This window comes from Canis lupus, chromosome 26 (assembly GCF_011100685.1).
Source record: "Canis lupus familiaris isolate Mischka breed German Shepherd chromosome 26, alternate assembly UU_Cfam_GSD_1.0, whole genome shotgun sequence".
Taxonomy (NCBI): Eukaryota; Metazoa; Chordata; class Mammalia; order Carnivora; family Canidae; genus Canis; species Canis lupus.
This window is the reverse complement of record NC_049247.1, coordinates 14180089-14207695: the sequence shown is the minus strand read 5'-3', so window position 1 is coordinate 14207695 and position 27607 is coordinate 14180089. Positions and strand designations below refer to the sequence as shown.

The 27607-nt window shown below is 48.3% G+C and overlaps 1 protein-coding gene across 1 annotated transcript in view; it reads left to right on the top strand.

Annotated features, from left to right (window-relative positions):
• The first annotated feature begins 1185 nt into the window (after nt 1-1185).
• The window catches only part of NOS1 (nitric oxide synthase 1), an 83568-nt gene continuing 57146 nt past the window's right edge, over nt 1186-27607 (top strand). Inside the window, 2 exon segments of the mRNA NM_001195145.1 lie at nt 1186-1901; nt 14814-14940. Coding sequence (NP_001182074.1) covers nt 1186-1901; nt 14814-14940 — 843 coding nt within the window.

Here is a 27607-nt window from a genome sequence, read left to right as displayed (position 1 = left end):
TGTCGGCTGTGTTTAATCATTTGGGATTTTTCTTCATTCAACAAATACTCATTGAGCACCTGCTGTACACTTGTGCTAATCCTAGGGGTACACAGTCTGCTCTCCTTAGTATTTCCCCGTTAGGGTTTCAGGTTGTAGAGTACAGATGTTCTCTAAAGTTTTGTGTGGAATCCATGTCTTTGGTGTTTATTACATCAGATTGGCTTTATGATGGTTTGTAATGTGGCCACATCTGTCCTCTTGAGCCTGGAACAGGTCGATATTTACAAAAATGGTCAGAAAGGCCAGTTGACCCCATTGTCAGGATTCCCCTTCCAGTGGGTTTGTTGTGAGGACTTTGGGAGTGGCCAGGACAGAGAGTTCAAAGATCTGTGCTGGCTGAGCTCCTGACCTGTTAGTGGAAAATGTTCGTAAAATGCCGAGAGCCAAAGGCCACATGACAAGCTGGAATGGTGGCCTCTCAGGACGGGAAAGAGATGAGATGAGATTGTGATTCTTGCCTTTTGATTTCTAGGCTGTCAGTGGTTCCCTTGGTTTCAGAGGCCTTTGATCATGGGAGGTGAAACCAGGCAATTTGCAGCTAACAGGGAAGGTGCCCCCTCCCCTTGAGGAGGAAGGATTTCATTTCGAGGTTGGCTTCCAAACTCCAGGGTCTCATGGCTAGACTTCTCAGTTGGCTGCATTTCCCATCTCGGTTTTGACGGTGGCATTGGGCATCCACATCAATCTCTCTTTTTGTAACTTCACCCCCTCCCTTTTCCTTCTCTCCAGCACAGGTCTGACGAGCTGGTGATGCCCAGAGAATAGTGCATGGTAGCTTGCGTCACCTCGAGACACATCTAGACGCAGCCACCAGACGCTTCTCCTCCCCAGTCTGCCTGACCTGTTGCTTAGGGACACGTCCCACGGCTTCTCCTGACGCCTGCCTGATCAACCATCACTTCCTAGAGAACAAGGAGGAAGGCCAACACAGGAAATCATGCCACCGACGGCCAGACAGCAATGAGTGGGTGACGCCAAGTTGACGTCAAAGACAGAGAAGACAAAGCCCAAGAGCAGCTCAAAGTTGAGACTCTTTGCGGCACCAGCTCTTCCTCTCAGTGTGGCATTAAGCCTGGCTCCTCCTGGTGAAGTCATCTTGGCTTGATACAGTGTAAGTCTTCAGACCCTTGGACCCTAGACACCATGGAGAGTCAGGTGTTCAGTGTTCAGCAAATCCAACCCAACGTCATTTCTGTCCGCCTCTTCAAGCGCAAGGTGGGGGGTCTGGGCTTCCTGGTGAAGGAGCGAGTGAGCAAGCCGCCCGTGATCATCTCTGACCTGATTCGGGGGGGTGCTGCGGAGCAGAGCGGCCTCATCCAGGCCGGCGACATCATCCTCGCAGTCAACGGCCAGCCCTTGGTGGACCTGAACTATGACAGTGCCCTGGAGGTGCTCAGGGGCATTGCCTCTGAGACACATGTAGTCCTCATTCTGAGGGGCCCTGAAGGCTTCACCACTCACCTGGAGACCACTTTCACTGGGGATGGGACCCCCAAGACCATCCGGGTAACACGGCCCCTGGGTCCCCCCACCACAGCTGTGGATCTGTCTCACCAGTCATCCGCCAGCAAAGAGCACACACCGGACGGGGCCACAGGTCCTGGCAATGGGCCACAGCATATCCAAGACAGTGGCCAGCAAGCCAGCTCACTCTTGAATACCAACAGCCTGGCTCCCAGACCCCCGAGCCAGGACTCTACCAAGAAGAGTACCGGGGTTGCTCTCCAGGACAGCCAGAACAATGAATTGCTCAAAGAGATAGAGCCTGTGCTGAGTCTTCTCACCAGTGGAAACAAAGGGATCAATGGAGTGGGACCTTCCAAAGCAGAGACAAAAGATGCAGAAGTCCAGGTGGACAGGTAAGCTCTACAGGTGTGTGCGTGCATGTGGGCAGTTATGTGGTGTATGGAAGCATGTACTGCAACTCAGATCAGAGCCCAGAAGCCAACCCGAGCTATTCCAGACACCTGCACAGACATATCCACTCGGCCACTCTTGCCTCTTTCCCTTAAAACTGTAGTTTTAAGATTGGAATGGGCATAACTTCTAGCCTGTATCTTTTGCCGTGAGACCCAGTGCTGAGAGTCATGGTAGCTGATGTCATGTCTTCCAGCAACCCCTCAAGGTGGGTATTTTTGCAGTCTACAATTCATGGGGCAGAAGACTGAGACTTAGAGGGAAGGGACTCTCCTAAATCACCTAGTGAGCGAGAGGTATGTCCATGGCAGCCTCAGCATAGAGTGAATGCCAGGGTCCTGGGAAGAGAGAGAGGATGAGCAGAAGCCTGGGTAACCCTCAGCCTAAACCAGCTCTTGCCTTGTGACAGCCACTTGGGAGCAAGGGAGATTCTAAAGGAACAGAATGGAATCAAAGTAGAGAACTGGCCCCAACTCCCCAAAACAGTGGTTGTGCTCATATTATGTAGGATCCAAGGCTAGAACATGAAGACCCGGGTCCCAGCCCCTCTGTATTTGCCAGATTGAAATTTTTTTTTGCTTCTTGGGAGGAAGAAAACAGGTGACACAGTGGGTGATTCTAGCTCCTTCTTTGGAAGAAATTGGTAGCTAAGCCCGGGTGTCAGAAAGTAGCGGGTCCAGAGACATAAGAGAGACATTCCTTTCCACTCTCATCTTCGATTAGCACTAACCCTATAGCTGCTACTTCTTATCCATGCCCCACTACAGAGGAGGCACAGGTGTGGGGCCAGAAACCCAGGCCAAGATTTCCCAACCCCCTCCCCAAGGACCCCTGAGGGTCCAGAGAGCATGTAGAGGTGCCCAGGATGCCCCTCAGGAGCCTGGATTGAAGCAACCCTCCAGGCCCCTGCACTGATTCATTTAACAGATGTTCATTGGAGACCTCCCGTGGCCAGACACTGCTCTGGGCGCCAGGGATGAAGCAATGAATGGAACAGACAAACCCTCTGACCTTGTGAATGAATGATATAGACGCGCCCCTTGACCTTGGGGAGCCAATTACAGTGTAGTGGGGACAATGAAGAATAAATGAGACAAAGATGTTAAAATACACCAGCCATCAGTGATATGTGCTAACGAGAGAGATGTTACAGGGAAGGAGTCAGGAAGTATTGCAGAGGGTGAATTTTAGAGGGAGAGGCTGGGTAGGCCTCAAGGAAGGTGATGTTGGAAGACCCAGAGGAAAGGAAAGAAGGGCACCTTCAAGCTTAATAGAGGAGAGACATTCTGGACAAAGGGAAAGGCAGGTGCCAAGGTCTGGAGGTAGGAGTGAGCCTGAAGTGGTGGAGGAACCACATGGGATCCAGTCTTCCTTCCTAATAGGTCAGCCCCCATTTTGTGGGGTCTGTGGCATCCCACCTCAGCCAAGTATTGCATCCTGAAGCTTTTCTAACTTCTCACACCTGGGCAAAAACCAAGCGAATTTCAGCAAGACCCCAAGAGAAAAGGTAGAGGCTCTGTCAGAAGCCCCCAAAGGGCCCTCCACTGCCCTTTTTTTAAAGATTTTATTTATTTATTCATGAAAGAGAGAGGCAGAGACACAGGCAGAGGGAGAAGCTGGCTTCATGCAGGGAGCCCAATGTGGGACTCGATCCCAGAACTCCGGGATCACACCCTGAGCCAAAGGCAGGTGCTCAACTGCTGAGCCACCCAGGCGTCCCCCCACCCCACTGCCCTTTGAGAGTGGGAGCCCCTATTGTCTTGACGTTCCTTTCCAGAGCTGGGGGCCTGGATCAGTCCTCGAGTCTGTCCCAGCTTGCAGAGATCCGGGGTCTGGTTAGCCCATGACTAGCATGGAGACCCCCCACCGGCTACAGCCCAGTCCGCAGGAGAGCTGCCACCTCCCGGGGGCCCCTACAGTGGCACACACATAGAGATGACATGGTCTTGACATAGCTTCCAGGAAGCCAGCAGCCCCCAAATCCACTCAATGGACTTAAATCCTAAAGCAGCTGTAAAATCCAGAATCAATCATTGGCCTGGTTTTCTGGGAGGCACCAGAAGTGCCTCCTCCTCTCCAAGGCTCAAGAGCAGCATGACCGTGAATAAGCGTGGCCTTCCCCCTTGGGGGCTATATTCCATACACTTGGTTCTGATTCTTGGCTGGGCACGGGACGGGCATGGAGTCATGAGCATCGGAATTCCCTGGGGCTATATTTCTGCCTCCCAGACCCAGGAGCCTGAATCTCCATGTGTGACATGGAGACGTCCCCTGGAAGGTCCCTCCCCCCACTCTGAAAAGCCGGTATGACCCTTTCCGAGGACACGAAAGCCCGGTGCAGGACTCTAGGCTTGGAGGAGGTCATCAGATATGAAGGGCTTTAACAGGAGACCTGAGGGGCCTCTCCAAATACCAACACAGAAAAGCAGCCTTCATTTCCCCAAGGATGGGGGAAGGGCATACCTGTCTGGCACGGGGTTTCCTCCAGCAGATTTTTTTTCCCAAATTGGGAGGCTGCACCTGAGCTCTCAACCTGTCACCATCCATCACAGTCTTCCTTCTAGTGACCAAAAGGAGCAGAAAGCACTGCTTTGGAGAAGGTGCAATTTGGAAGACAGTGGCCCAGGGCAGGGACAGGCCTCCATGAACCCCATTAAGGTAAATGGTTCTATGGATGAGTATTAGCTAAATCTAGTGCATGTTCCCCTGACTCTGTGGCTTACACCTGTGCTGGACTCAGAAACCCACCCCTTCACCCCGCCACTTGAACACAGATTTTTAAATGCCCCCTTTACTAACCAGGAGCTAGTTCATGTATCATATAACCTACTCACACTTTATATTTTTTTAATAAATATCATGCCCTAACTATAAAGTAAAGGAGACTATAAAAGTAATTCGTAGTAGGGGCACCTGGGGAGCACAGTCGGTAGGGTATCTGACTCTTGGTTTCAGCTCAGCGTCATGGGATCGAGCCCCACGTCAAGCTCCATGGTCAGCAGAGAGTCTGCTTGAGTTGCTCTCTCCCTCTCCCTCTGCTGCAACCCCCTGTGCTCACTCTCTTTCTCTCTCAAATAAATAAATCTTTAAAAGAAAAAAGTAATTTATAGTAACGGGAGCTATAATTCAATATATCAGTGCTCAGATATTTGTCCCTAAACACAGAATTAGTCCACACACGACAGTGTCAAATGCAGATTGACACAAGTGTGTTATTTTGGCAACTCAGATGTCACCAGCGGTGTTGCCTTAGTGATAGGATGGTGTGATTGTCCAAAATGGTGACAGACTCCCAATAAAATGATGTCCTGTCTTTTTTGTTTGTTTGTTTGTTTGTTTTTGATGTCCTGTCTTTAATTTATCCAGTGGCAGCATGCACAGAAAACTCAACATATTTTTTTCTTTTTTTTTCAACATATTTTAAAGCCATGTTTATGTGTAAGACCAAATTGGGATCTTGGCCCAGGAATTTCAGCTTGCTTTTTTATCTGTGTGGATGTCCAAAAGTTTTGTGGCAGCCAGGACCCTTCTTCCTGGTGTTGCTTTGTCCCTTGCACTGCAGGATATCTACCCTCCCTGATGCCACCTCCTTCCCGCTGTGATGCCAGGGGCCCTCACCATTGTTGGAACAACCAAAACTTTGGTTATTGCAAAAGTGCCCTCAGAAATTACCAAACTGCCTCCTTGGGGCTGAGATAAGTGTTGTGCTAAGTGTCAGCATCCCAAGTCAGGAAATGGAAGCCCAGGAACAGAATGGCCTTTGGGGTCACTCTTGGGGCTAGCAGGCCAGGGAGCATTCAAGCTCCTTGGAGCATGTGGCTGCCTGGAAATTACTCATTACTCATCCTTCCAGTGGCTTCCCCATCCAGGCTGGGGATCGGAAATGGCAACCTGGCTTCTCTATGGCCAGGTGACAGTGAGGCCGGCTGCCCACCAGGCCTGGAGCCCCACATCCCAGTCAGTTCAGCAGTCTGTGGCTTCTGGGGGCCAAGCATAGGCTGAGGCTATTCCTGGTTCTAGCAGTGCCCTTGACTCTCCTGCTGTCTCAGCCTCCTTTCCTTTCTTCCCTGTTTCTTCTTGGATACAGGCCTATTCTCCTGCTTCATCTAGTTCTTCTCCCTCACGGGGCATCCCTGGTCCTGTAATTTGGGGATGCTGGCCCTTTGTTGGTGGGGAGAAGTGATGCTTTCTTAGTCTAGACGCAGTGTCACCCTTGATCCCAGGGGGAAGGTGGGCCTGGCAGGTGGTAGCTGCGTGTAGGGAGCATAGGAAAGGGAAATCTGGGGGCTTCTGGGACCTTCTGCACTTGGGAGCTGTCACTTTAAAATGCTGCATATCGGAGGATATCCAGATTGTTCAGCTTGCTGCCCTGAAGGAGGGTTCTAAAGAGGCCAAGGTCCCTGGCCCAGCATCCATCTGGACCAGCCGGTCAGCCTCACCCTGCACTCTGATGACTTCCTCTCCACTTGCAGGGAGCCGGTTACTGACAGAGTACCTTCCCAACAGCCATCTCTTCAGAGCTTGGGTGAATTCAGCTCCCTAAGTGGGTTGTGTGGTCTGGGCTCCCCATAGAGACCAGGAAACTGAAACTCCAAGAGGGGGAGCAGTTTGCCCAGGGTCACGTGGCACTGGCCACAGGGTGCTATCTTGGTTCTACCTAGAAATCTCACTATGGATGTCTACTGTTAAAGAGAAACTAGGCAAGACAATGTGGCTGGAGGCACAGAAGTCAATTTTGACCCCAGAGAATGAGCTTAATTAGGGAAAGGTGGTCTCCTGTAGCAAGCCTGTGTTTTGTGACCATTATGCAGGTCAACATATACTGAGCACTCCAGGTGGGCCTGACTCCAAGCTAAGGTCTTTACATCAGTTAATTCATTTGTTCCTCATAGCACCTCATTTTTCTAATAAGAAAACCAAGGCTCAGAGATGTACAGTCACTTGTGCCAGGTCACATAGCTAGCAAGCAACAAAGCCAGGACTTGACCCGAAGCCCATGCTCTTGGCTTCTACTGGCATAGATGGCACTGTTGGCCACTAGCCATCAAGTGTACTCAACCACTAGCCATCAAGTTGCTGGGGACATTGGAGCATTTTCTCCATCTGGAAGGGAAACTGAGGCCCTAAGGTGCTATCTAAGAGAGATAGCACCCCTGGAGAACTGATCTCAGACCAACCAATGACAGCATTGACCTCAGGACCATCTGCATTAGAGGATCTCCTCCCTGGCTGGACTGGACATGCCTTGTGGCTTTGGATCACTCTGTTGGCATTGACTCCAATGACTGCCTTCACACTGAAAATCAGTGTAAATTTTCATTCTCACCTTAACTGTTTGAACACAAGGGGCTTCCCCAGTGCATCCTTTCCTGGGAAGGGAGAGAAGTCCTATTTATAGAGTTACTACTCTTGCTTTCAACTCTCTTCCATCTGTGTCCCCACCATCTTATTAGATAGGCACCTAGCCCCTCATTTTGGGGAAGAGCTATGGAATAAGCCCACCTAGCCACCACTCACCCCAGATTGCATGTAACTAGGGGGTGTCTTACCATCTTTCATTCAACAGATATTTATTGAGCATCTGTTCTGCTCCAGATACTGTCCTTAGAACTGAGGATCCACTGATGAGCTTTGACCATTCATAGGCAAGAAATGAATAATAAACAGGTAGATTCAGGCAGTCGTTTTAGATAGTGACGCATGCATGAAAGAAATGAAATAGTGATTTGAAGAAACATGGCTTGGGGTTAGGTTAAAAAAAAAAACAAAAAACTAGATCGGAGAGTCAGAGAAGGCCTCCCTAAGGAGGCAACGTTTATACTGAGGCCAGAAGGTGTGAACCATGTGAAATCTAGGGAAGGGCATTCCTGGCAGAAGGTACAGCAGGAGAAAAGGCCCTGAGGCAGAAACAAGGTTGGGATGTTCAAGGAACATAAAGAAGGTCTGTGGGACGTGAGCGTAATGAGTATAAAGAAAGAGTGAGGCAGTGACATCGCACACATGGGCAGGGCCACCAATCCCTCCCCTTCACCCCCCGCACACCCTCCCTTCCTCTGCCACCAAATATTCACTGTATCCATTTCCCCTGGCTCTTTGCTACAGTAATGAAGTCCACAAACTGGCCTAAAACCACACGCATTCACTCTCTTACAGCCCTGGAGGTCTTATGTCTGAAGGCTCTAAAGGTGAATCTGCTTCCTTACCTTCTGCAGCTTCCAGAGCTGCATTCCTTGCCTTTCGTGGCTGGTGGCCCCTTCCTGCCCCTTCAAAGCCAGCATGAGGCATCTTATTTCCAGGGTCACATGGCCTTCTACTTTTATGGCCGATCTCGCTCTGCTTCCTTCTTATAAGGACATGTGTGATGGCATTTAGGGCACACCCAGTTAATCCAAGATAATCTCCCCACTTTCAAGATCCTCAACGTCATCACCCCTGCAAAGACCCTCTTTCCACATAAGGAACCATATATAGGCTCCAGGGGTGAGGACTTGATGTCTCTGGGGGCCATTTTCAGCCCACCACACCCATCCAACAAACTCCATTGAGCGATGCTGTGGCTAGGCCCTGGATGGGCCATTGCTATGAGGTCTCACTGGACTGGGATCAGGGACATTACTTCTAGTCCCCCTTGCGGCTCACCAGCTCCATAGATGAGCCATAAGATTCTTTCCGGAACTACCATTCAGGTTCCTCCCGAGGTAGGAGGTCAGTGGTGGGCATACTCATCACAGGCCAAGCAACTGATCAGTCCACCTCCTTGTCAAGCCCACCTGGAAGGTTAACTGCTCCCTTCGACCTCTCTCCAGGGGGAGGAACTCAAATATCCCTTTAGGTCAGAGGTCACAAACTGGGAGTTAAGGCTCATACCCAAATCTCCCTCCAGTTTTATTGGGCCTACAGAATTTTCTGGCAAAGTGATTTTTGTTGCAAAATAGAGAAATCAAGAGGTTTCACACTAAAACTGATTTCCAGCCTCTCAAAACTAGAGAGACTAGCTGAAGAGCTATTAGCACCAAACCTGTATCGTAGGGAGACAGCCAGCCTCGGGGACTGGGTGGGGCTAGCGTGGGCCCTCCAGTTCCCCAAGATCTAAAATCAGCCAGTCCGCTCAGTCTGGATGCTGTAAACACTGGAGTTTAAGGATCCTGCCCAGTTTTTGTAATGTTAACAATTATACTCATGATTACTGCTGAGCCCAGAGGCCCTCATCCCACCTCTCCAGCTAGAGCATTGTGGGAAAATTCCAGCTCTCAAGAGCCTACTCTTCTCTTTTGCCATCTTCCCCTACCCTAGCATGATGAGATCTAGAATGAAGCTTTGCAGAGACCCCAGACTCATTTCCCACAGCCCCCAAGTCTTCCTGCTTTAACTTAGCTCCCAGCATCCACAGCCAGGTGGATGGCGGACAGCAAGAAGGGTGAAGTGGTGAGGGCATAGTGTGGTATCTGAGGAGAGACGCAGCAGGCTTCTTGCCAGGACCAGCTGCTCCTCAGCGGCCTCCTCTCCTGGTTGGGGCAGAGCAGGTGGCTCCTACATCCCGACCATGCCCAACACACAGGCCTGGCCCACCTGCTCCCCATCCTGGGTACTCTCGGTTGGTTTGTGGTCAGCACTGGGCTGACCAGCACTTGTGCAAACTTCCCGTGGAGTGGGCCCAGGACCCCCACACCCTCTGCCTGAGAGCCTAAGATCTGGCCCCCAGGAAGCTTAAGTTGGAAGGAGCTGGCAAAGGTCTTCAGAAGGTCTAAAGAATGCCAGACTGACTGTGAGCTTGGATATGATTGTCCAGTTGGCAAAATGGAAGCAAAGGAGCTTGGGTTTGGTCCTTGCCAGGAAGCTCAGAAAATGCTCACCAAGTAGGAAGTAGAGCTCCAGGCCTGATCTTATTGTGGGGGAGGGGAAGCAGAAAGGGAGCTAGGGTGACATTGACATTCCTAACCAGGAGGGAACCTTGCTGTTCATTGTTAGAGTCAGACCCGGAGGCCTCCCAGCAAGGGGGGTCTGCAAGGATGTCCATGGACCATGCTTCTGACAATGCAGATTCCACTGTCCCCACTTAGACCCACTACTTCGGACTCTCCAGGGGGCAAGTTCAGGGGAATTTTAACAGGCCCCTCAGTTGATTCCAGTAGCCCCTGGAGCATGAGAACCGCCATCATGGGATCATGATACTGGGGATACTGGTCCACCTGGAATGCAAGCCCACTGCAGGGTGGCTTCCTAGGGGGCTGAAGACACCTGAGAGAAGGTGGAAGCCACATGGCAAAGGCAACTTTTTCAATCCTATCTGGGAACAAGGGTGAACTAGTAAATAAATCCTCGTGGATGTAGAGATGGGCATAGAGCAAGGATGGGAAGCATGAGATTGGGGTCCTTAGCCACACCTAAGCCAGTGCTTCCCAATAAGGAGGAGTACATTTTGTTTCCTCCCGAAAGGGACATGGGGTAATGTCTGGAGACACTTTGGATTGTCACAACTGGCAGAGACTGTGGAGGGGAGAGGAGTATTCCTGGCATCTGATGGGTAGAAACCAGGGAGACTGTGAAACACCCTGCAGTGTACAGGATACCCCCACAACAAAGAATTATCCAGCTCCCAAAATATCAGTTGTTCCAGGTTCAGAAATTGTGATCTAAACTGAAACCACTCCAGGCAGCCAGGCAGGACCAACATTCATGAGGACTAGCAAAGGAGAGTCACCATCCAAGCTTCTAAGTAGTCAAGACAGGCCCCATCCACCTCCATCTATGGGTTCCCAGTATATTTATTTAAATGAAGAAATGATACATCAGAGCAACCAAAAACCTCATCCAATGGATAAATACATTCAACATCTCTACTGCATTTAGAGGGAAAGATCAATATCTAGATTTGAGGTTCTTCACCAGTATGAGATTGAACTACATAGATGACTCTCCCACCACCCCTTAAGCCCTGTTCTCAGTGATTCGCAGCTAGAGGAACAGCAAAAAAGGGGACATCTGACTTTCAGGCTTTCTCCACTGCTCATTAGTGGTGTGACCTTTGACAAGTTACCTAATCTTTCTGAGCTTCAATGACCTTAGTTGTCAGTGAAGATACACATGTTCGATCAGTTCTGACTATGTGTTAGGCATTCTACATGCATGGCTTCGTTTAACCCCCAGGAGTGGAGAGGTGTGAAGCGGGTGTTGAAGGTTGACTAGGAGTTGGTTCCCAGCAGAGGGAAGATGAAAGGGCATCCCAGGGAGGTCAAGTGTAAAGGTAGGAGTGGACAACACTCCCTCGGGAGGAGGGGAGAGTGGAGATCAGGACTGAGAATGATGGAAAGTGGGAGTCTAGAAGGGGAACAGAGGATTCTTGAAGTCCTGTGGTATGTGAATAAGACATGACAGTTTAGAAAGGGTCTGAGTATCCCTGCCTGTGCCCTCAAACCCACCCCCAGGAAACATGCTTTTTCTCAGCTTAGAGCTATATATGCCTTCATTTCCCAGTCTTCAGAGACATTAAGGCTTTGAGGGGCAGTTGTCCAATGCTACAACCATCAGCCACATTTAGCTACTTAATTAAAATTAGATAAAATTTCAGATTCAGTTTCTCATTGCCCATAGGAACATTGCAAGTACTCAATTGCCACATGTAACCAGTGGCCATAAAACTGGACAACACAGATGTAGGATGTTCCCATCATCGCAGAAAGTTCTACTAGACCCTGCTGGCATAGAGGAAACTTGGATGTTTTATACAGAACCAGTATTTTCCTTTTTCTGTTTCTGTCTAATCAGCCCATAACTACATTAGTAGGTGCTACACAGCTAATGGCTATAAGCTTTACCTTGTTTAACCACTGCTGCAACGCCACGAACTAGGTATTATTAACCCTGCTTTAGAGATGAATAAATGGAGGTTAAGAAAGCATAAGTATCCAAAATATCCAAAGTTGCACAGCTTATAACCAGCAGAGCCAAGAGCTGAACCCAGGGCCACCCAGCCCATAGCCCACCCAAGCCATAGCTCTTAACCAGCAAGCTACTCTGCCCGTACAAACCCATCAAGCAGCTAGACCCCGGGGGGAACAGATTCGTGGCAATGAACCAGAGGTTCCCCTCAGACCTGGTAATCACTTTCAGGCTGGGAGCTGGGAATCTACTGAAATCTACTTCTGATTTTGCTCCTGGTTGAATGGAAGCAGAATAGCTCAACCCAGATGGTCCCTGGTTCCATATTAAAAATATTCTTGCCCTGCTCATCACACAGGACTCTTAAATAAGTTTGTGTTGACAAAATACTTCAAATGCATTATTTAAACAAAGGTGTTAAAGGCTTTTTTTAAAAAGGAGGGAGTGCAGGAGGGAATAAAAGCAGCTCTCCCTGAAGATTCACAACAGACAAGCCATGTGAGCCACTTCAGAGTTGCCTAGGTAATTGTCCCCTAGAATTTTTGCAGACTGGCCTCATTCAGCAAAGAAATGTTGGATTACTTACTCTTTAGCCTCTGGCTCAGAGTAACTACGTTTTCCTGTCTGCTTTAAAAAGGAAGGATCTGGGCCGAGCATCAATGAGACCTAGTTTCAAATCCCAGCCCTTCTGTGTGCTCACTGTGGGACCTTTGGAAACTTACATAACCTCTCCAGGCTCAGTTTTTGCATCTGTAAAATAGGGCTTTTAATGTCTGTTGCGAGTAAATGAAGTAACTTCCGTTCTAGCACCTGGCATGTTATAGACACTCGAACACTATTAACCTCTTGTCTCTGCTGAATCCCCATTTATAGTCATGTGATATCATAGGATCAGGAGTTTCAGAGTTGAGAGGGAGCTGAGTGACAGTGAGAGCTGCCATCTCAACAGACAATTCCTCTGTTTATCATCATGTAGGTAAACCATTGGCTTGTGAAATGTCTGTAATCAAGGACCACTCCCCGTGTGTTTTAGTGACATTTTAAAGAGGGTAAAACAGAATGTTCCCTCCAACGATTGCAGTCCTCTCTAAGCAGAAGAGGTGGCTCTGACGCAGGCCACCAGGACTTTGTAAAACACAGTGAGGAGGGAGGTCTGGCTGGCCCTGAGTGAGCAGCCAGAGGGACCACTCAGGGCCGTGCACTAGAGCTTGAGCCCTGACTTCCAATTGATCCCAAATGACTGTCAGTGCCAGACTAGGGGTTAAGGGAAACTATAAAACCAGGATTTTAAATCCCTAAAGCTGGAAATGTAGAACAGAGGACTAGGTAAGGGTTCTCCTTGACACCTGGGACCAAAACCAGGAGGGGCCCCAGAGCAAGCCACAGTGCCTAAAATTGGGGAACAGACAGATGCTATAGTCAAACTAAAAGTGGATGGGAGGGTTAAAAAGAGGCCAGTTGTCAGGAAGCAAGAGAGCAGAGCTGAGAGGGAGCAAGGACAGAAGGGAGATGGGGCTGGTCAGGAGGTCTGGATTTTGATGCAACATCAGTCTCATTGCAGCCATGATTTCTCTCCATGTTAGAGGATGACCAAGCTGTGGAACCTACCTGAGATTGTCTCCTCCTGAATCTGAGTTCAAGAGCAGAGAGCCAGGAAAGCTTTGCAGTTAAGAAGTCAGGATTTAGTCATAAACAAGTCTGGTTTTGAATCCCAACCCCACCATCTGTAACTGTGTGACTTTGTGATTTAACCTCTCTGAGCCTCATTCTCCTCATCTGATGAGGATTATGAGGATTATGATTATAGCAACGCAGATGCTAATGATGGTGATGATGAAAGGAGGATGGTGATGCTGGTAGTGATGGTGATGACGATGAATAGTATGATGTAATGAAAGTGATGATGGTAATGATGAGAGTGATTATGGCAATGGTGATGGTGATAATGGTGGTTATGCTGATGAGACACTGGATGGTGATGATCATGGAATGATGGTGGTGGTGGTGGTGATGGTGGTAGCAGTGGAAGTTTGGGTAGTGATGCTGATGGTGGTGATGGCGATGATGGCAATGATGGTGGTGATAGTGGCAGTAGTGATGGTGATGTGATGGTGATGCTGGCAATAGTATTGATACTAATCTTGGTGATGGTGATGATAGTGATGCTAGTGATTGTGATGATGGTGGTGGTGGTGATGGTGGCAGTGATGGTGATGATGATAATGATACTGATGAATGATGATAATGAGAGCCCCCACTTCAGAATGGCTGTGAAGAGTGGGCTGAAAAACTGTGGCCTTGAACATCTTAGTTTCTGTCTTGCTTACACCATCTATAAAATGTGGTTAATTTTCATTCATTGTCACAAGGATCAAATTAGAACACTTGAAAAGTGCTTGACACGTTATAAGTGCTTAATAAACACTAGCTATTGTTTTTAATAGTATTATTATTTTTGTTGCTCTGTTCCTCTCATTTTCAGAATCTTTTCTGTTTCTCTTGGGCTAGTATCATCAGTCTCCTTATCAGCGCTTATTCAGAAGTAGGATGACTTATCACCCTAGCCCCCAAGACTTGTTTTCTTCCCTGTCCATCCTGCTTCCTACATCTTAAGTTGTCCAGGGGATCTGCCAGGAGATGAGCCTTCTGTGTTCCTAGATCTTTGAGATGGGGAAGTGAGAAGGGAGGATCAAAGCCACATCATGGCTATCCTGAAGTGATGTCCACACTAGTTAGTGCTTGCCAACCATCAGTGCTGACGTCAATGAGCTCACCTTTGTGCTTGACCACAGGGCTGCCTTCCTCCGTGTTGCTGGCAATTCTGTCGAGCAGCAGGCTGGGCACCCACAGTTTGCTGGCTCCACATGTGGGTGAACCGTGGAGGTTCTATACAGACTCAGGACTTATAGACCAGGGCCATTAGCCTGCCACTCCTGATGTCATGCCTTTCTCACATCCCCTGCCTTGCCTTTCAGAGGTATGGACAGCAAGTCACACAAACCACTGCCCCTTGGCGTGGAGAATGACCGAGTCTTCAGTGACCTGTGGGGGAAGGGCCATGTACCTGTCGTCCTCAACAACCCGTATTCAGAGAAGGAGCAGGTAAGTGGGTGGTGCCAGCTTGGCTCCCACATTCCACAGCTTGCTGAACCTTCTCCAGTGTGACGATGAGGGGAGGGAGGCCAAACAAATGTCAAACCATGTTGGGATGGAAATGAGCTACCACGGCTAGAGGGGTCAGGGATGCGGAGGCCAGGAGCATGTATCCTGGGATACAGGTTTGGCTCTGTTTTGCTTTGTTTGTGATCTTGCCATTTTTCAAATTTCAATTTTGTTTCCACCAGGAAAGGCACTCCCATGCCATTCACATTCCAAATTTAGAAGGTAAAAATACATGGTAAAAAGTGTTCCTCCCTCCCCTAATCCCAGCCACACGGTTGCCTTCCCTAGAGGCAAGCAACAGTTATCATTTCTATGGTCCTTTCAGCAAAACTTTATGTGTAGACTGACAAATACGCACACATTATTTTCACACAAATGAGAGCACATTATGCATTTGCCTCTTACTTTTTCGCTTATCAACATATGTTGGTGATTAGTCCCAATCGGTAGGTGAAGAGAGTCCTAGTTCTTTTTTCATGGATGTATAATATTCCATTCCATACCTCTGCTATACTTCTTGAGTCAGTCCTCCATGTGGACACCTAGGACATCGCCAGTATTTTGCTAGGATGTTGCTATAATGAGTGACATTGCATAAATGCCTCACATGGCTCACGGGCAGGCTTTTCAATAGCATAAATTCCTAGAAGTACAATTGCTGGATCGAAGATCATAGATATTTGTGATTGGGGCAGAAATTGAGAAATTGCTCACTGTAAAGTTTGCTCCAGTCCTGCCAGCTAAACAGGAGAGTAGTGGTATCCCCACAGCCTCGTCATCCTAATGGATTATCAGACTTTTTGGTCTCTGCCAATTTGCTGAGATGTGTTTTGACAGCTGTGTCAATATTGTTCCTGAGCATGGAGAGATTTGGCTAGAGACTTACAGTGCCTTTTTCTCACCTGCTTGGGCAGCTAATGGACCAGGCCACTGCAACCCTATTAAAATGTGTGAATTTCCCGCCCATCCTCTGTACTGCAGTGAAGTAGGAGGTCAGAACAGGGAGATGGCCTAAGTCACTCAGCAGGTCACCTTCTTCTCTCCACCTGCCCCAAGCCCTGTATGGCACAGGGCAGGTTGCCAGATTCTGTCTTCTGATGCATCCGTGTGGACAGCACCTTTTGCTACCAGCTCACTTGAGCAATGACATAGCCTCATGGGGGGAATGGGACATTCCAGAGCCTCAGGGGGAATTGCTTTCCTTAGCAGCTGATAGCTGGCCAAGAAGATAAGGATGTCCAGGATTCTGCACTAGGTCATCCCCATGCTCCCACTGCTAGTTTCTCTCCCTCTTCCAGTGACATCTAGGAATGCTGAGAGAAGCACCAATATAGACTTCTGTTATGCCATCCTCAAAAATCAGGGTCACTCTGTTAGCATGAGGGGACCAGTTTCCATTCATGATTAAATAAACAAATAAACTTAACACATTTTTCTTTCCTAACCAGAAATAAAGGGATATTACCATAATTCAAGTTCTCCCAAGACAAAAGAAAAAAAGAACAGAAAGAGACAGCCTCAGGCTAGATCCAGGCTCTGGACATGACTTGTTAGATCAGCACGTTCTTGCCCTAAGGGTCAATTTATATTTGTACTTTGAGTTTACTGCCAGTGTTTTGAAATTTTATATAAATATCATATTCACAATTTTTCTCTAAAAATGCAGACACTCTGACCACCTCGAGCCTATATTTTTTTTTAAGATTTTATTTATTTATTCATGAGAGACACGTGAAAGAGAGGTAGAGACAAAGGCAGAGGGAGAAGCAGGCTCCCTGTAGGGAGCCCAATGTGGAACTCAATCCCAGGACCCTGGGATCATGACCTGAGCTGAAGGCAGATGCTCAACCACTGAGCCACCCAGGTGCCCCTCGAGCCTATATTCTTATGGGACAATAATCTGTATGGACTGAGTAGCAGCTGCCCGTCTAGATAGACAGAACATGGGCTTTCCAATTTGCCACAAGCCTCACCACTCCCTATCATCTGTCCCCTTAAGGCCCTATTTTCACTTTTTATAACATTAATACTGTTGATTTTCTTAGGATGCAAGGGGAATATTTTTATATCCATGACTTTGTTATCAGTGGCAGATAGAGACAGACCAAGAGGTTTGTATGTTTCAGGAAACATGAGAGAGATTTCATGTTTTATAAAAATGAAGAATATTCTTGTGTGTTTAATATGCAACCGAGTGTTCTGTCTTGAAATCAGCCAGCCTGCTTTGCTAATTTACCTTACCTACCTACCAGTCCTCTCCAGGTATCAGAGTTTGTAACTGCTGGTATACAGTAACCCCTGAGTCTCTGACTCACAGAGACAAAGCTGAGGATGCCTTGACCCCATTAGAAAGACCCTTAAAGTCACAGCTGAATTCTAAGCAGTGGCAGGATAATGGCCATTTCCTTTAATGCTGTCACTTCGGTTAGACAGTGACAGCTTGGAAACCATAACCTTGGACTTCAAGCCCTCAATGTTGAGAACAGGGCAGGAGTGATTAATAGGACCACTGACCCTCTTCTCAGAGCTCCGAGATGAAATGATCAGTGTCTGAGGTCAGGCAGGCTGCTATAATTCCAGAATTCTAGAAACTGAGTGGCTTACAAACAATAGACGTTTATGTCTCACAATTCTGGAGGCTGGGAAGTCCAAAATCAGGGCACTAGCAATTCAGTATCTGATGAGAAACTTCCTGGTCCATGGCAGGTATCTTCTCGCCATGGCCTCACATGGCAAAAGGGACATTTCTCTGGGGTCTATTTTACAAAGTGATCTAGTCCCTCCCCCAGAGCCCCACCTCCTAATACCTTCACCTGGGGGATCAGGCTTCAACATATGAATTTGGGGGGTGACTCAGATATTTAGTCTGCAGCCATCAGGGAGTGGTGCTGAGAATCTCCCCCTCAAAAATGGCAGTTCCCTTTGCTTAGAGAAGGAGAGAGGGTGCTGGGCAAAGGAGGAAAGACCACATTTTCCTGGGGTTAAGACAGCCAGATAGTTTTAAAATTGGGAGCTCCTGGACGCACGCCATACAGACAGCCCATGCTTGGGATGTATATTCACTCCTTTATCCTCAGCAAATCCTCACTGTCATCTATGACCCCAGAACCCCTGGCCAGCATGATCACCCTGGATCACTTGTCTGAGATAGTTTTCCAAATGCATCTCAAAAATACAGCTGCAAGAGGGTAGAGTTCCCAGTGCCCAGTTATATTTGAGTCCCAGCCCCTGAGCTACAGAAACAGCCCTGTTACCTCCTGCTAGACATCTCCAAAGCCACAGCGCCGAGAAATGTTTCCCAGGCTGAGCAAATTAATAGAAAACATAATGTTCTTCTTTCCATCCTGAAAGACCAGCATATATGCTTAGCCTCTTCTCTACCTGCTCAAAGCCACTTTACCTGGAGCTCCGGGGATCGGCTTCCTTCCTCTCAGTTGTAACCCACATTTGCTGCTTTTTTTGGCATCTGTGGGGGGTTGGCATTGTTAATAACACAAAGAGAGACCCAGCCACTACCTGCTTTCCTGAGTCGGGAAGAGACAGGCGGAGGTGGAAGCACAGCTGATCTGCCTTTTTTGCCCAGGACCAGGCAAAAGGCAACAGAGTCTAAGTGAAGCAGGGTGGAGACAAGCTAGACAAGAGAAAGAACTTCCTGATTCAGAAGCCTATCAGCTCCCTGACAGAATCATGAGATCTGCCCCATGCTTCTTGATTCCCTCCTCTAACCAAATTCAAGGAATATCAGCCATAGAAGCACCTTCTCTTAAATCAGCCACAGGAGACTGAGATGTTAATTTCTATCTAGTGGTGATTTCTCTTGCTGAAGGTCTGGTTCAGCAGTAGGTACAGCCTGTGAGACTCAAGTCCCTGGTCACTAGAACACAGTGTGTGGATGACTATAGTGCTCATCTTTAGCATCCCCTTGCAAACAGTATCTGGCCTGGGCTGGTATATAGAATAAATCATTTCACCCATCACCTGCCATGTGCATAGCTCTGGGGTGGAAGCAAAGGGGAGTAAACCTCGCCCTCCCTGCCCTTAAGACCTTCACAGATGCCTGTGGGGGGACAGACACAGGTACAGTGCAATTCATCCTAAAATACAAAGGGACACAAAACACTGTGAGACCACGAATACCTCAGCAGGTATCAGAAAAGGTTTAGCTGAAGAAGTAACATTTGAGCTGAGTTTTGAAGATCATGTAGGAATTTGCCTAATAGAAACTAGGAAAAGGTATTATAGTAAAAGGAACACCTGTGGCTGATACATGATATGCTCCATTTTTCTTTCTTGCTAAAGATCATTCTTGGACCTCTGGTGCTGATACCACCTGGGATGCATACTGAATTTTGGCAGCATTCTAAAGGCCCTTTACCTGATAATCCTCTTAAGTTAAAATGCTCTCCCACGTAAATGACTTGAAAAACTACTGTTGGTCTGTTCTCCCTATAAAACCTCAGGATTTGAGTCAAGCTCTTCTCTGTCCCCCCCTCCCTTTTTTTTTTTTTTTTAAGATTTATTTATTTAGGGGCACCTGGGTGGCTCAGGCAGTTAAGCATCTGCCTTCAGCTCAGGTAATTATGTCATGATCCTGGGGTCCTGGGATGGAGCCCAGCAGGGAGCCTGCTTCTCTTTCTCCTTCTGCCCTCCTCCTGCTCATGTGCACGCTCTCTCTCTCTCAAATAAATAAATAACATCTTTTTAAAAATTTATTTATTTGAGGAGGGGAGATGCCAATGGAGAGGGAGGGAGAATCCTTTTTTTTTATTTTTTTTATTGGAGTTCAATTTGCCAACATATAGCATAATACCCAGTGCTCATCCTGCCATGTGCCCCCCTCAGTGCCCATCACCCAGTCACCCCAATCCCCTGCCCACCTCCCTTTCCACTACCCCTTGTTTGTTTCCCAGAGTTAGGTGTCTCTCATGTTTTGTTACCATCACTGATATTTTCACTCATTTTCTCTCCTTTCCCTTTATTCTCTTCCACTAATTCTTATATTCCCCAAATGAATGAGACCATATAATGTTTGTCCTTCTCTGATTGACTTACTTCACTCAGCATAATACCCTCCAGGTCCATCCATGTCGAAGCAAATGGTGGGTATTTGTCGTTTCTAATGGCTGAGTAGTATTCCATTGTAGCCATAGACCGCAGCTTCTTTAGGGAAGGAGAATCTTAAGCAGACTGCACACCCAGCGCAGGGCCCGATGTGGGGCTCAATCTCACAACCTTAAGATCATGACCTGAGTTGAAATTGAGTCGGCTGCCTAACCAACTGAGCCACCCAGGTGCCCCTCTGCTTCCCTTCTCATTAAGCAACTATTTCCTTACCTGCCCGATTTGCTTTCCTAAGGAGGAAGGGGTGAATTGTCTCTTGCTTCGGGGCAGCATGTCTATTGTCAGATATTAATTAAGCATCAATCCAGTCCTTAGTGGATGTGAGGGAGGGTCTTGGGCCAGGGGGAGATGGGTTTTCCAGTTGGGGCTCCCCCCCATCTTATTCAGCTGGCTGCCCCTCTCCAGCCTCTTGCTGACACTGGCAATCAGGTAATCGTATAGATGACTGTGACATCAAAATCCCCGTCCCCACCGTCACCACCTCCTCCAGAGCCTGGCATTTCCTCACCCCTGGGGACATGGGGCTTGCTGGCTGCTTTCAAAATGTCAAAATCTGTTGAGAAGCTTTTCTGTACTACAAAATAAGTGGCAGCATCATCCCAGTCTCTGGAGAGCCCCAAATTATGAGGTGTGGGGGGGGCATATTTGTGGGTCCCTAGCATCCAGAGGATCAGAGGGGGTCAGGACCCCTCTCCACACAGGCACACGCCCCTGCTGGCCATCACTGCCTTTGTGGAAAGCCGAGAGCGGGCAACCAGCCCCAGCAGGGCTGCGTCTGAATGAAGGCAAGCCAGTGACACTCTGCCTCTGAGCGACACCCCAGCCTGCTGCTGGGAAACCTGCACGTTAATGATGTCAGGATAAAAATAACAGTAATGCAGATCCCGGTACCACCGTGAGGGTATGGCCGCTCTAACTGTGGGATCCCCTGCCCCCAGCTCTGGGGTCCGCTGGCGTTGGGCCTCATCCTGCTGATGACCTTGGTCAGACGGCAAGTTAGCACCTGCGCTGAGGCTCCATTTCCTAATGGGCTCGTCCAGCTGGGGGGAGGTGAGGTGGGAAATGACAGCATCTCTAAATATCAGCTGATATGTATGTCGAGCAGTGTCGGCCACTATGCCGAGCACTTCAGGTCCGTGGTCTCAGTGAAACCCCACCCCAACTCAATAAAGTACTATCGCCCTCATTTTACAGATGGCTAAACTGAGGCACAGAGGGTTAGCTTGAGGAGGCCTAGGAGGAATGGTAGAGATGGGACTGGAACCCAGGCTGCGAAGCCCCAGAGCCTGCCCTTAATTCTTAAAGGCCCAGCACAGAATAAGTTCTCTGAAAATGTGCATCTTTATTATTATTGTTGGTATGGTTGCTGTTGCTTCATTTGGCTGATTTTTATATTGCTCATTTATTTTTTTTAATTTATTTTTTATTGGTGTTCAATTTACTAACATACAGAATAACCCCCAGTGCCCGTCACCCATTCACTCCCACCCCCCGCCCTCCTCCCCTTCTACCACCCCTAGTTCGTTTCCCAGAGTTAGCAGTCTTTACGTTCTGTCTCCCTTTCTGATATTTCCCTCAGCTATTAGAAATGACAAATACCCACCATTTGCTTCAACGTGGATGGAACTGGAGGGTATTATGCTGAGTGAAGTAAGTCAGTCGGAGAAGGACAAACATTATATGTTCTCATTCATTTGGGGAATATAAATAATAGTGAAAGGGAATACAAGGGGGGGGAGGAATGTGTGGGAAATATATTGCTCATTTAGATACAGTTTTCCTGCTAACTGTTAAATTGCTAATGTGAGGCAGACAGGGCAGGAAGCACCATCCCGGTTCTACAGATGATACCCTTGGGGTCTGGAAAGGGAATGTGAGCAAGCAGCCACTGAGTCTCGGTGACAGAGCCACACCTCTCTCCCTCGGTGACTCCGTCATCATCCTCATCGATCATTCCGATTGAGGCAGCATGTGTCCATCTGCTGCGGGGGGCCAGGCTCTCGGAGTCCACTGGGGCAAGTAGCCAGGTCTGCAGTGGAAAGGCCCAGCCTGTGAAAGCCTGAACCCCATGCCCAGCTCTGTTGCCTGTAAGCTGTGAATTTGAAGATAGTCATTTCACTTCTTAGAGCCTCTGTTTTCTCCTCTGAAAAATGGGTTGCCAGGAGGATTCCGTGAGCCAGTAGATGTATAATGGCCTAGCTTTGCTCAGCCTCTGAATAGGCATTTACTAAACGTTGCTTACTACATTAGGGAATCAGATGCAATCACTGCACTTAAGAAATTCACTGTCTGAGCATCGTCTCTTCATCAAAGCGTTGTCTGACTTCTAGAAACTTCTACTTCTAGGATGAGCTACAGGCCATATCGCACACACACACACAGCAGTTATCACAGTGTGATATTTGGGGTTTCATAGCATCACATCCAGACATTCTCCGGAGACCTGCCCTGCTGGCTTTGGTAGATTCAGTGGCTCCGTTTAGGGTGTCTGTTGATTACTCCCTTCCCTAAGCCTCTCTGAGCGCTTAAGGAAACTCCTGTCTTTTGAGATTAATCTCTTTCTGTGGGAGGGTCCCCCAAATCACTAGCCATAAACTCCTACTAAACTCATTACTGCCCCCCAGCTCAGTGGGACCAGCTTTCCCTCAGCTTGATCCAGCCCATGACCGGAATAAGACATACAGGTTGGAGTTTCCCAAAAGCACCTTCCATAGCTCGCTCTTTACAGGTCACCCAGTGTTCCAGGGATGCCCTCAAACAGGGGATAAAAAAAACCTCAACAAAGATACTTTCTGGGAATTTATGTGGAATGGAGTCTCCCTCGGCCCCCAGTGGCAGCAGAATCCAAACCTCGCTGATGTTTTGCTTCCTCCCACCCATGCCATCACCGGCTGGTTACCTCTAGGGTCTTTGTAGGCCACTTTGCCATGAGACCAGCCATCCCTGTCCTGCTTATTCAGGTGGTCAGAGCCAGGGCAGAGCCAGGAAGCAGGGCCTGAATTAATGGGGGTTTGGGTTCAGCCCTGCAGGAATTTCCACATATTTTGTTAACTGTTTGTTAGCTGTTTGTTTTAATAGTGAGTATATTCAGAGCAAGCCGTCCCAACTGTTTCCATTGAGACAATGATGTCTGGCTCAGGAAGCAGTGATACCGCTCTGCATGCTTAGTCATTGCAAACCCTATTCAAGTTCAAACTATATTCAAGTTTTTTTCCCAGATAAGCCAAGTCAAAGTGCTTTTTCCTCCCCTCTGCAGATTGATACCCCTCCAAACAGAGATTCTGAGAGGTCAATAGGGCTTTCAGTTTCTGAGGGTCACAATACCTTAAAGGTAAAAACTCCAAATCACAATTGCAAGGCTTGTTCATTTTAAATAGTTACCTTTAGCAAGTCAATGCTTTGAATAAACACACACACACACACAGAGTCCAAATGTAATAGAAAGGGGTTAGGGCACAAGATAATTATTACAGCATTTCTTTTAAAATTAATTCATGAGGCACATATTCATTGTGGTCTGGTAATGGGATGAAGTTTAAAGTTGTCTAATAACATCTGGCTACCTTGCAACATCAGTGCCACTAAACATCTACTCAGCAATGTACCTTAAGGACCCCTTATCTTCACAGGCCCTTGTCTGTGGCTGCAAACTGTGATGGTCTGACTCTGGAGCATCTCCTTCTTTAATTATCCTCCACAGAAAATGGCCTGTTGAATCAGGATGGGGAAGGTGGGGGTAGAATCAATGATTTCAACCTTCCATGGAGTTATTATAAAGAATGAATCACTTTATAAATTATGCTTTGCATACACTACAAGGAAATTATACTCAAAGGTACTAAACACAGTTGGTTAAGTTTTATAAGTAGCAATTTTTTCACACAGCATACCTGCTGATTTGCGGGTCTGTGGTCCTGGACCCTGATCTGCCACAGCTCATAACCCAGTTACACCTGCTGCCCTGAGGAGGTGGTAGCCACAGGTTAGAGCAATGCTGCTTGGGGCTGCAGCAGAGGGCACGGTGTGTGGACCTGGCCTCTAGGGTGGCTGGCGTGGTGCCCAGCTCAGCCCCAGGATGCTGTCCTCATTTTAGGACAAGCCAAGCAGGGCAGGTTGCTGCAGGCCTAGGAGGGAAAAGCTGTCTCTGGGGCCAATAGTTAAAGAGTAAGAAACTACTTGCTTCCTACAGGTTCCGGCTTTAGCTCCTGGATTATTTCTTAGGGTTCTTGTAACAAAGCATCACAAACTGGGTGGTTTAAACAACAGAAACAGGGCACCTGGGTGGCTCAGTGGTTAAGCATCTGCCTTTGGCACAGGCTGTGATCCCAGGGTCCTGGGATCAAGTCCCACATTGGGCTCCCTGCATGGACCCTGCTTCACCCTCTGCCTGTCTCTGCCTCTCTCTCTCTCTGTGTCTCTCATGAATAAATAAGTAAAACCTTTAAAAAATAAAAACAAAACAACAGAAACATTCTGGAGCCTGGAGAGCTCCTAAAATCAAGATGTTGGCAGGTTGGTTCCTTCTTAAGGCCGTGAGGGAGAATCCCCACAGGGCTCTCTCTGTGGCTTGTGGACGGCAGTGTGTATGGGTCTTGAAATTTCCCTTTTATAAGAGCACCAGTCATATTGGATTAGGGCCCACCCAAATGACCTCACTTTAACTTCATTACCTCATTAAAGACCCCAGGTAAGACCATATTCTGAGGTGCTGGGAGCTAGGACACCAGCATATGAATTTGAGAGGGACATAGCTCAGCCCTTAACAGTTCCTAGAATGTGGTGTCTCCCAGGGAGCTCCCTCGCTGCTGTCAAGCTTCTGGCCCTATTCCATGACGAGGCTCTTGGCTGGGAGGGCCTACAGTTGGGGAACAGCAAGGTACTTGGCTGCTGTGTCCAGATCTTCCAAATTCTGATGTCTTGTGTCTATGTTCCTGCCTTAAAAAGCCCCCCTCCACCACCTTCCTGTCACTGCTGCTCCTTACTCCCCAACGTCCTCCCACTCACGAGGAGGCCTCCGAGTCACTGTTGATTTTGTCCCTTGCCCCCTCCCACCCTCTCACACCCCCGAGCTGTCTGTTCTGCTTCTGGCACCCCACTCTCTGGCTCCTCCCACCCCACCACAGCTGCTGCAGCTGTGCTTTGCCCTCCCGGCTTCCCCCCTGCACCGAGGCAGCCCCGTGGTTCTCTCCGCACTCACCCTCTCCCTCCCACAGCCCTTGCAGCCACGTGGCCTAAACCTTGGCTTTGAGAAGTGCCCCCCCAATCAGGCAGCTTCATGTTGGGGGACCATTCTCTGCTTAATCAAGACAAAAGCCTTTGGCTTAGCATTCAAGGGATTTTGAAATGCATTTAGACCTTGTGTTCCTTGGCTTGGGCTGCCATCACAAAATACACTGACTGGGGTGGCTTAGAAGTAGAAAGTTATTTCTCATAGCTCTGGAGGCTGCAGTCCACGGTCAGGGTGCCAGTGTGGTCGCACTGGGCAAGGGCTCCCTTCCTGGCTTGCAGACGGCCACCTTCACCATGTCCTTATTTTGGTTTTCTGTGTGTGTGCGTGGAAGGAAAGAGAGAACGGTCTCTTCTTCTTATAAGGTCACCAATCCTGTCAGATTAGGTCCTACTCATGACAATTCTTAAAAAATATTTTATTCATTTATTCATGAAAGACACAGAGAGAGGGAGGGAGGGAGGCAGAGACACGGGCAGAGGGAGAAGCAGGCTCCATGCAGGGAGCCCGACGTGGGACTCGATCCCAAGTCTCCAGGATCACACCCCAGGCTGAAGGCGGCACTAAACCACTGAGCCACCCGGGCTGCCCCATTTTTTAAAATCTAATTTATTTATTTGAGAGGGAGTGAGCAAGAAAGAGAGAGTGTGCAGGAGTGAGGGAGAGGTGAGCAGAGAGAAAGTGAAAAGCAGACTCCCTGCCGAGCAGCACGACATGATATGGGGCTGGAACCCAAGACCCTGAGATCATGACCTAGGCCAAGGGCAGATGCTTCACCCACTAAGCCACCCAGGTGCCCCTCTTATGGCCTCTTTTCATCTTAACTACTTCCTGTCTCCAACAGGTTAGGGCTTTAACATAGGAATTCAGAAGGGACAGTTCATCTGTGGCAGACCTCAGTTTGTTGAGCATGTACAATGTGCTGGACACTAGTCTAGGGGCTAGACACAGAGCAAAGTAGACAGTGGGTAAGCAGAAAACCATATCTGTATCTAAATATCTGTAGACATCATATATATGTATATATATGTATGTATTATGTCTAACCGGATCCATAAGACATAGAGACTTAGACATACATACATTCACATGCAAATACATATACACTCGCAAATTGCAGGCAGTGATAAATGCCTTGAAGAAAACTAAAGCATGATAAGGGAGCACAGAATACTGGGTGGGGCGCTGTTTTAAAGGACAATCAGGAAAGATCTCTAATGCAGTGCCATTTAAGCAAGTGGAGACACAGGTAAAAATAACTTAAGCGTTCCACCACTGGAAGTCGATTCTCTGGATCAAGAGTCTAGATTTTTCTGTAAGGGGAAAGGTAGGAAATAGTTTTAGCCTCTGTGGCCCTTATGACCTTGGTCTCTGTGACAACGACCCTGCTCTGCTGCCCTATCCCTAAAGCCTCCACAGATAATCTAAGAACAAATGAGGGTGGCCGTGTGCCAATTAAACTTTATTTATGGACACTGAAATTTGAACTTCATGTAACTTGTATGTATCATGAAACACGACTCTTCTTTTGATATTTTTATTCAACGGGCTAAAGATGGGGGGGAAAAAACCTTCCTAGCTTGTGGGCTGCATAAAAAGCAGGCAGCGGACCAGGTTTGTCCCCCGGGCCACAGTCTGAGACGGCGGCACGCAGCCAGATGAGGCTTCTCCTGGTTGCGGGATGAGAGTGGGGACCACCGTAGGGCCAAGAACACGAGTCCCAGGCACACAGTAGGTGCTCAGTGTGTATTTGTTGAGGGAGAGGGAGATGGAAGAGAAGGAGAGGGCAGAAGGAACCAGGGTGTCAGGGTGCCTACAAGGCTGAGTTCCTGGCTCCAGGCCCGGGGCTGGTATGACGTCCCCTCTCTATCTCCTCTTGGGCTGCAAGGCCACTACCTTCCATTTCACAGCCCCTGCAGGCTCCAGAAGCAAAGAGGTGTGGACAGAGCCTTTGAAATGCCCACTTAGGAGCGACGTCCCAGGCAGCCCTCCCACAGAGCCCACCAAGATCTAACTAGGATCTCCCACCACCTAAAAAGCATCCGCTGACCACACCAGGCACAACTCTAGTAAAGGACACGTGGAGCTGCTGCCCAAAGCCCACCTGTGCCCTGTCCCCAGCTTAATAACTCACAAGTGCCACTAATCTGCATTTTTAACAAGAACATTTCAGTCCCCACTCAGAAAAGTCATTTGCATGCCCCATGCAGGGCCCCTGACTGCTATATTAATCTCCCCATTTGTCCCCTCCTGAGTCAT